Source organism: Monomorium pharaonis, chromosome 1, assembly GCF_013373865.1.
Source record: "Monomorium pharaonis isolate MP-MQ-018 chromosome 1, ASM1337386v2, whole genome shotgun sequence".
Taxonomy (NCBI): domain Eukaryota; kingdom Metazoa; phylum Arthropoda; class Insecta; order Hymenoptera; family Formicidae; genus Monomorium; species Monomorium pharaonis.
Genome location: NC_050467.1, coordinates 31,830,895 through 31,840,179, shown reverse-complemented (window position 1 = coordinate 31,840,179; position 9,285 = coordinate 31,830,895). Strand labels below are relative to the sequence as shown.

Genomic DNA, 9,285 nt, shown 5'->3' with positions numbered 1-9,285 from the left:
TAATAACGCTCTAATTGATTAAAATTATTAATTTCATGTTTAGCGCAAACAGCGCATTAATTTCACCCCATTGGTTGATACATGGGATGAACCAGGAACGTACCGGAATCGACGCTGGAAATCCACCTTAGTATTATTACGCGCAGGCGATCCGGAAATGCCGACAAGGAGCGACCGAGTGTGAGAGAAAGATAACCACTCGACGCTTCCCGATTGGACGAAGATATCAGAATCAACTGAAAGCGCCAATCGGAGGGCGCCGGGTGGCGAGTGAACGCGAGAACGTTGCGATCGTCAGCGAGAGCTAAGAAAAGTCTGCTAGGGATGGGCGATGTTCAAAAATACATCGATGTTTAAAACATCGATTAAAGAAAAAAACATTGAAACGACATCGATTATATACGAAAAAAAAAATCGATTTATCGATTAATCGTTAAAATTTTTAAGAAAAACACATAAATTAGTTAACATTAATAATGATTATGTATTAAAAAAATAAAATAACAAAAATAACATAAATAATGTAGCAAAAATAAACAAAGGTTTATTATATTTTGTAATTTTATTAATCAAAACCTTATAATTGTCTATTTTTATCATTTTCTTTTCATAGTCAGTTAACAAGCTTGAAAAATGTATTGTGTGACAAATGTGTATTAATTAGTCTTATGAGAGATTCACACTTACATTTAATATTTTACAAATGATATCTGTGGGCGTGTTGTTCGCTCGCAGTTAATTGTACGCAGAGGAATATGATGCGTGAAGAGAAGTACACAGGTTTCCCCTTAAATAAATAATTTATTTTGTATGTATCTCTTATTTGTACAGAGTCTTTGTGTTTGTGATTTATTTGGTGGCCCTGACAAGGGCCGGTAGTGCTGGTATTAAGCCTCCCGCGGTCTCCACGCTATTGGTGGTTGTGTCTTTGTCACTCGTACTCCACTGGCGTTGTTATTTTCGTCCAGGGATAGTGTGGACGTTATCTCCGGAACCTGGTTGTCCGCGGCTCTCCTCTTCTTGGAAGATCGTTTTTCCTTCCTCTTGGTAGCGTGTTTCTCCCTGTGAAGGCGTCCTGTCGGCTTGTCACGGATTTGGCTGGTTCCCGTTGGCGTCTTGGCCTGACCCGTGCTGCTGCCTTCGTGTTGCGTACCGTGGTCTCTTGTCGCTGGTAGGGCGATGGTCTGCGTCGCTCGATTCTCCCAGGTCGTGTCCTCCGTCTGGGTACCTCGGGTGCTGGTCTCCCTTGCCAGGCTTTCTAATAAATCCGGCAGCAGGTACCTGGGTGAAGTATAGCGCCAAATCCGTGGGTCGTCGGCGGCCAATAGTACCCTCGGCGGTCTGGTCCTCCGTAATGGTGAGATCACAGCAACTGCGGGGTCCCACGGCTGCTCCTTGGTAGCCAGCGTGCTCTCTAGCGTTGTATACGAGAGATGGTAATATCTTCGTATCAGCCAAAAAGAGACTCGAGTGCGAGTACGCAAAGAGTGATTCGTCCGTCTTCCCGTGCTCCTTATAAAGCCCAGAAGTCGTCATCTTACTCTTGAGATAAGATGGCCTCTGGTGGCGTCCGCGCGCACTTCACTTTTCTTACAGTCGAAATTCTTACTGTGTCAGACGGGTTGCGCGGTTGTTAGGCGCTTAGTGTGGTGACTATCGATTTATGTCGCCACAATATCCAATATTTAATAAAATATTTAATGTAATCTTACGATGTTTTTAGATTATTTGAAATAAATATGGAATTAATAAAAATTTAAGAATTAAAGAACAGATGCAATGTTTTAACAAGACATGTATTTTATACAGTATTTAATTAATGAAACAACAAATACATTAGAAATAATATATTTAAAATTATTTAATAGAACTATGTCATCGACAAAATATATTACTGAGATAAAAAAATTAAGATTATGTTTATTTTAATATTCAGTCTTTGATAATAAGCGACCTAAGAAATAATAACGGTATTAATATTTACGAGCTAATCTATATTTTGCTCAGTGTTTAAACAAACTTATGTATTATTTTAATCTTAAAACAATATAACACATATAATACGTTTAGCATAAATTGCACACAAGTTAAAAACTTATATTCTTAATATTAATTGCAAACAAGTTAAAAACTTATTCTTAAATCTGATGAATAACAAATTTTTACTCAATTAATGGAATTAGTTTTCCCCTCCAGTGGAAAATTTTATTATACTTTTATTCCAACGCCCAATCTTCGTCAGTAAGCGAACTGAGAAATAATAACATATTTAAATGTTCGCCGGTTAATCTACTTCGGTCATCATTTTTTATATCACCAGCTTGAGAGAAGATTCTTTCTGATGGAACTGAAGTACCCAATGTACTAATGTATCTCACTGCTTCATGATATAAAGATGGAAAAATATGATTCATGGATTTCCAATATTCAAATGGATCTTCTTTTCGATCAATAATGGGTTGCTTTAAATATTGTTTCACTTCATTTAATTCTTCTGTACAGTTATTATTTTTGGCTACTAAATTGTCGTGAAAATCCCATAAATTACTGTATTGCCTAACAGTAATTTCAGTATTTAACTCTCTATCTATTTGTAGATCTTTCAATGTTCTATATTTTTTTAAATCCGATTCAATATGCTGTACTGCAGTTGCAGCGGCTAAAGATTTTTCAAAGTAATTTTTTAAAACGAGGATCCAGTATGGTTGCAATGCTCATTATTTTATTATTTTCAAAATTTTTACATCGATTGTTGATTGCCGATTGTAATTTTTCTTTAAATGTAATTCCAATTTGTGTATCAGGTTTGTTAAAATAAATTGTAACATTCATACAACGCACTAGAGGGATAATAATACTACACGTTGGATATGCTTCTCCACTAATTTCTGTGATAGCACGTTCGATTGGTCTCATAATAGATATCATTTCTTTTAATGTTTTGATTTCGTCATGTCTTAACATATCCAAAGGTTTCTCACATTTTAGTATCACAGGGTAAACATACTTTTCTAACTCAAGAAATCTGTCTAACATATATAGTGTAGAATTCCAACGCGTTGGAACGTCTCGTATGAATCTTAATACAGTTCCTTCTGTTTTTCCATCACGAAGCTGTAAGTTTTTTAGTTCATCTGATGCAACAATGCTTTTCCTTACAGTGGTGACAATCTTTTTTACTTTATGAATAATTTCTTGAGCATCAGACATGCTGGTTAATGCGTCCGGTACAAGATGCGACAAAATATGCGCAAAACAAGCTAAATGTTTATACTTTCCCACTGTTTTTTCTATCGCCAGTTTTATGTTTGCTGCACTGTCTGTGATAATCGCTGTAATTTTTGAACAATTTAATTTAAATTCTTTGATAATTGTATTTAAAGATTTTGCGAGATATTCAGCAGTATGATTTTTGTATAAAGGGAAAACACCAATACAGCCACTCTTCATTTTTAATTCATCTGTTAGATAGTGAATAGTCACACCAAGGTAACTTTGATTAGTAATGTCAGTCCAATTATCACAAGTAAGACTGTAACAAATAGCTCCGTCGATTTTAGCTATAAAATTATTTTTTAATGTCTTATATCGATCTTCAAGCAGTCTAGTTACTGTCCTCCTGCTTGGAACTTTATACAGAGGCACAATTGTTTTCATTAATTTTTTAAAACCTTTATTTTCGACTGCTGATAGTGGCATTTTATCAACTGCAAGCATGTATAAAATAGTATTTGTGATTCTATCAGATTTACAACCACTATCTAGAACAATAAAACAGAATTTTTAATTCTGAAATTTACAATAAAATGTGTAAATATATTTTAAGTAATAATTTAAGACATACCCATGAAAGACATTTCTCGGTCAAATGCATCTTTAATTTTTGTTTCTTTTGTCTACAAAATGTTTTAATTATGATGAAATTGATTATTTATTCTTTAATTGCCGTTTTAATTTATTACCTTATTATAGATTTTCTTTTCTTTAGTTTTGTCAAGTATATTAGTATCTGATTGAACACTATTAGTGTCATTTTTTCTATGATTAGCAGACCATAATATTTCATGTTTTCTAGTTAAATGTTGCTTCATGTTTGAGGTATTCCCACAATGTTTAATACTTTTATTGCACAAGATACAACGAGCAGTTAAATTCTTTAAATCTTTTTCAAAATATTTCCAAACAAGACTTACTTGTTTTAATCTGTAAATTAACAAAAAAATAAAAAAAAAACAATTTTTATATAAAAAATAATTGAAGACATACCGTTTCGTTTCTTCTTTATTAAGTATTTTTGATTGATTATTAGTTGTTTTCTTAGATTGAATATCCACAGTGTGAAGCATGTTGTTTTCTGCATCTTTTGAGTGATGTGATAATATATCCTTAATTTGTTTACAATTTGAAATGTCTACAGTAGCATTTGAGACCATATATTCTGAACAAGACTCTAAAGACAGTTCTTCTATTTCACATGGATCACTAGAAACAATATTGATAAATAATTTTCATGAATAAAACTTAAGCCTGGTTACACAAAATAAACTTCATTTTAATTTAAAGTAAGACTTAAATATGTCTGTCATATCTTAGTTATTTATTAAAGAAAAAGATAAAGATAGACATATGTTTAAATCCTGCTTAAAACCAAACAACTAGTTCTCAGAGAAATAAAAGTTTATGATAAAATTTTGTTTTGCAATATACATACTCAATGTCATCAGAATTATGATCATTACAATTAATGTCATAATTCTTATTTATTAATTCAATTTCCATTTTTGTATTTCTGAACTTATTAATTTCTTTAAAATCTACCATATCCTGCATGTGTAAATATATCTCTTTATTATTATCTGGAAAAATAAGTAATTAAAAATAATTGCCAGATTTTGTAAATTTTCAAGCATAATATATTATGTGTATCTTTTAAAATGGTTTATAGGTGTAACGTAACTAAGTTTCATAAATTACGCATGTTAACTTATAAACACGGGCCAATTTCACCAACCACACGGTTAGATGAACCGACGGTCAGAGTTAAGGTGCCTTTTCACGCTGACGCTTGACGCTCATTTTTAGCGTCAAAAGACATCACGTGACTATTGGTCTGTTCTTTCTAGCTGCACTGTTGCACTGGTGCAATAAGTTAAAGTAAGACAAGTATATTTTTTCTCATTCTAACTTATTGCACCAGTGCAACAGTGCAGCTAGAAAGAACAGACCATATAATTGACGAATGGGTGTCTTTATTTTTAGTCACGTGATGTCTTTTGACGCTGAAAATGAGCGTCAAGCGTCAGCGTGAAAAGGCATCATTTTAAGGCCATCACACAATGCCAGGCAACAGGCAATAAAAATAGGAAATAAAGAAAGAGAGAAAGAGAGAAGATCATTTCTCTCTTTCTTTTCTCTCTTTCATTATTTCTGTTCTTATTGCTTGTTGCCTGGCATTGTGTTTAGGCTCTAAGGCCGGATCTATAATAGGTGTAGTAAGCCTTATGCCATAAGAAATTGACCAATTATAACCGAATATGAGAAGAATAAACGAATATAATTGGTTAATTCCTTAGGGCTTAAGACTTATTACACCTATTGTAGATCCGGCCTTATTATAGACCAGGGGCTCGATTCTTGAATTCATTCGCAAGAAAACGTATGCGCAAATACCCGCTCTAACAGAAAAGTTGCAAGTTTATTGGTTAAAAGCCATACGATAGCCAATAAATTTTCAACTTTTCTGTAAGAACAGAATTTGCGAATACGTTTCTCTTGCAAATGAATTCAAGAATCAAGCCCCAGGTCCTGGATGCATCTCTAATAATAAATTTAAAAAATCGGTTATCGATGTTGAGACAAAATAATCGAACATCGATTAAATCGAGCAAAAATAAATCGGCTGAAAACATCGATTAATTGAGAAAAAACTATCGGTTATTTCGATTAATCGATAAACATCGCCCATCCCTAAAGTCTGCCTAGAGCTCTCGACACGGGAGGACGTGGTGCGAGAACGCGTTCCCGCGTATTCGAGACTCGAATAAAACGCGCGAGTCTAACACGGAAGTACGTGAAGTGAATACGTGCATAACAATTCCGTAAACACTCCGGGCAGTGATTTTCCGCGTAATTCGTGCGTGCGCGTTAAAAACACGCATCGTAAACACGAAGGACGTTGTCATGCGAGAGGCACGACCCTTGCGTAAGTAATCAAGCCGCACGTTAATTATCCGTCTGCCGATCGTGCACGCGTGTGTGTGAGCTTGTGAAATGCTATAATAGCAATAAAGCAGAGTATTGTGTATGTGTCGTGTCGTTATTATTCCCAACACAACGCATGGGCGAGTCCATTCGACAGCGGCCATCTTATGATACCGCGTGGCAACAGCCATCACAGCGACCTGTTGCATCATCCCGGGACATCCCCACAGCACACCTAGAGGACATCCTCGAGAGCGGCGAGACGTCCAAAGCTGATTATAAAGGAACTTGCGGAAATACCACCTACGCTTAAGGGCGAGGCCACACCCTGGCGGCGGGGACAAACACCGACCTGGCGACCGTTACAACAGAAATTCGTAAGATTATCCCAAGTTTCCTAAGCTTTAAATAAATGTTATAATTCGTACGGTCACAACCGAACGTACCAACCGCGACGAAAAGCTTAAGTTTACGAATAAAATCCAAACAAGGATTACATTAAAGATCACAGTAGGAGTGATAGAAATGAAACGCGAAGAAGAGTGAGCAAGGACACTCGGATTAAAGTCGGTTAAACTTAAAGTTACCGCAACACGTGAAGTTAAAAAAGGAAAGAAGAAAAGTGATATAAGAGCGCGACAAAATGAGCGACGCCAGTAAAAATTCGGACGTATCACCGAAGAAAAAACGAAGAGAAAACGAGAAGCGGAAAAGTACGCGAAAATACAAGCACAAGAGGCGTGACGTTAAACGTAAGCCCGATTGATAAGGAATACGGTGGGACATCACAGTACTACAGCCTGAAGATGACATCGAACGACAGTGACGAAGGTAGAATGAATGAACCGGATGTGAGCATGGAAACTCATACGTCGAGACAAGGTTCACCAAGAGTAAGCAGTAGGGGAATAATGGATATGCTGAGGCAGATAAGCGAACGCTTAGAGAAACTCGAGAGAAGAGCAAACCAGTCGCAGAAACGTAATAAAACCGAGGACGAATCTGGACGAGAACGCAAGCGAGAAGCGAGGAAGGAGGAAAAACCGAGCGAAGCTATAGCGTGGAAAAACGTTTAACAAACAGCGATTCAGAATAAATCGGACGTTGAAAGTGACGACAGCTCGACCCGAGGAAGCGAAAGGGCAATCCAAGAAGAAGCGGATAACAAGCGCGTAGAAGAAAAAATGAAGGAGGAAGTAAAAGATGACTTATTCAGAGGAATCAGATTACCGAGAGGCGGATGTTTAAAAAATCCATTCGAAGAACTCTCGTATAAAGGAAGAAGCGATAAGCAAAATCCAGTTGTGTTTATTCAAAGATTTGAAAGCATAGCTGAATACGAGCGCGTAGATAGATCCGAACAGTTGCATTATTTTGCACGAACACTCAAGGAAACAGCGAAAAGCTGGTACAATTTGATTGATCCTAAGGATATCGAAGAGGCGAAGGATGCTTTCAAAAATTATTTTTGGAGCAGAGAGATACAAACCCTCGTAAGAGAAAGGATATACGTAGGAAAATACGATAAACGAAGCGGAGTCACAATGGCCGAATATGCCATGACAATCGCACAGCAGGCGAGATTATTAGAACCGCCTATGAATGACGAAGATGTGATTAACCTCTTGAAAAGCCATTATGCAAACGAGGTTACAAGGGAGATAAGACCATCGCTAATTACCACCATGAGTGAGTTGATTCGAACGCTTGACTCATTGGAGTTAACACGTTCCGGAAGGGGCGAGAGCACAGTCGAAATGGCGAGGAGTACGCCGAGCGTAAACCAAAATAGGCGAAACGCTGCGAGAACGACGTATCAACCGCCTAACAGCGTGACCAACCGTCCCAGAGCGCTACTACCAAACCTAAAGTATGGTTATGGAAATAGAGCGTATCAGCCTTACAGAGCGATAACGCAGTCGACGCAAAACCAAAACGGCGGAAACCCAAGCGACACACGTACAACGTACCCTAACGACCGAAATCAAACGTCGAGCAGAGGACGCGTGTGGAATAAAAACGTGAACAGAGGTAAAGCCAAAGCAACGACGCGCGAAACGCGACAGGGAGGCGTAGTAATAACGGAAATATCCGACAGCGATGAAAATACAAAGAGAAACGCGGCAAGTAAAGGAAAAATAGCTGCGATAACTGCGAAAGAAGCAGGGAAAAATGAAGAAATAACACAAATTGATGAAATAACGACGGAAAAGTGCGACCGAGCACGAAGTTTAAATATTCTTAGAACGGAGAAGATCCTGAGCGATTTAGACAATATGTTCGCGACAGAACACAAGGAAAGGGCCAAGCGACAGGCAGAGCCCATGATTTTGATTAAATTTCAGAGCATAGCAGTCAAAGCATGGTGGACACTGGAGCACAATTGTCAGCTGTTACCAAGGAGCTTTACGATAAATTAGTAGACGCGAGACTGTCAATGGACACTATTCCGATTAAAAAGTTTATCCTTAAAGGTGCATTCTCAGAACGAGGAGCTATAATCACGAACAAGGTAAGACTGGAATTTTCGTACGAAGACAGGCGCTACGAACACGAATTCTTCATCGTGGAAAGAATGATCTATCGTGCCATCCTAGGCATTGATTTTCAAATGAAATATAAAATGAATATGCTTTGCGATAAAAGAGAACTGCGAATAGATTTCCAGGAAGATTTGGAGACGATCTCAGACCCCAAGGACATTAAAATGATCCAAGTGATGACAATCGAGGAGGCAAACGAGGAGATCAATAGAATACTCGTCGACAACGAAGAGATTTTTAGAGAAGAAATAGGCTGCGTAAACCATTACCAACATGTGATAATAACCAATACGGAAAAGCCGTATAAGGGCAAGACATACCCGATTCCAGAAAAACACTATGACAAGGTGACGGAGCACATCCAGGCTCTAGAAGCACAAGGCATCGTTAAAAAGGCGGCCACACCTTTCATCAACCCATTGGTTGTAGTCATAAAAAAGACAGGTCAGATCCGCTTGTGCCTTGATGCGCGTGAGATTAACAAAAGGATGGTAGATGATTACGCTCAGCCACCAACAATCGAAGAGGTATTCCGTAGACT

The 9,285-nt window shown here is 37.5% G+C and overlaps 2 protein-coding genes across 2 annotated transcripts; both read right to left on the bottom strand.

The window, feature by feature from the left end:
• Positions 1–543: 543 nt before the first annotated feature.
• LOC118647341 (zinc finger BED domain-containing protein 4-like) lies at positions 544–3,929 on the bottom strand. The gene is made up of 2 exons (XM_036292102.1): positions 3,845–3,929; positions 544–3,761 (listed from the first exon to the last, which is right to left on the bottom strand). The coding sequence occupies exons 1-2, from the start codon at positions 3,855–3,857 to the stop codon at positions 2,671–2,673; spliced, it is 1,104 nt and encodes a 367-aa protein (XP_036147995.1). The 5' UTR covers positions 3,858–3,929; the 3' UTR covers positions 544–2,670.
• LOC118647342 lies at positions 3,929–5,110 on the bottom strand. The gene is made up of 2 exons (XM_036292112.1): positions 4,267–5,110; positions 3,929–4,203 (listed from the first exon to the last, which is right to left on the bottom strand). The coding sequence occupies exons 1-2, from the start codon at positions 4,431–4,433 to the stop codon at positions 3,951–3,953; spliced, it is 420 nt and encodes a 139-aa protein (XP_036148005.1). The 5' UTR covers positions 4,434–5,110; the 3' UTR covers positions 3,929–3,950.
• Between the last annotated feature and the right edge of the window lie 4,175 nt (positions 5,111–9,285).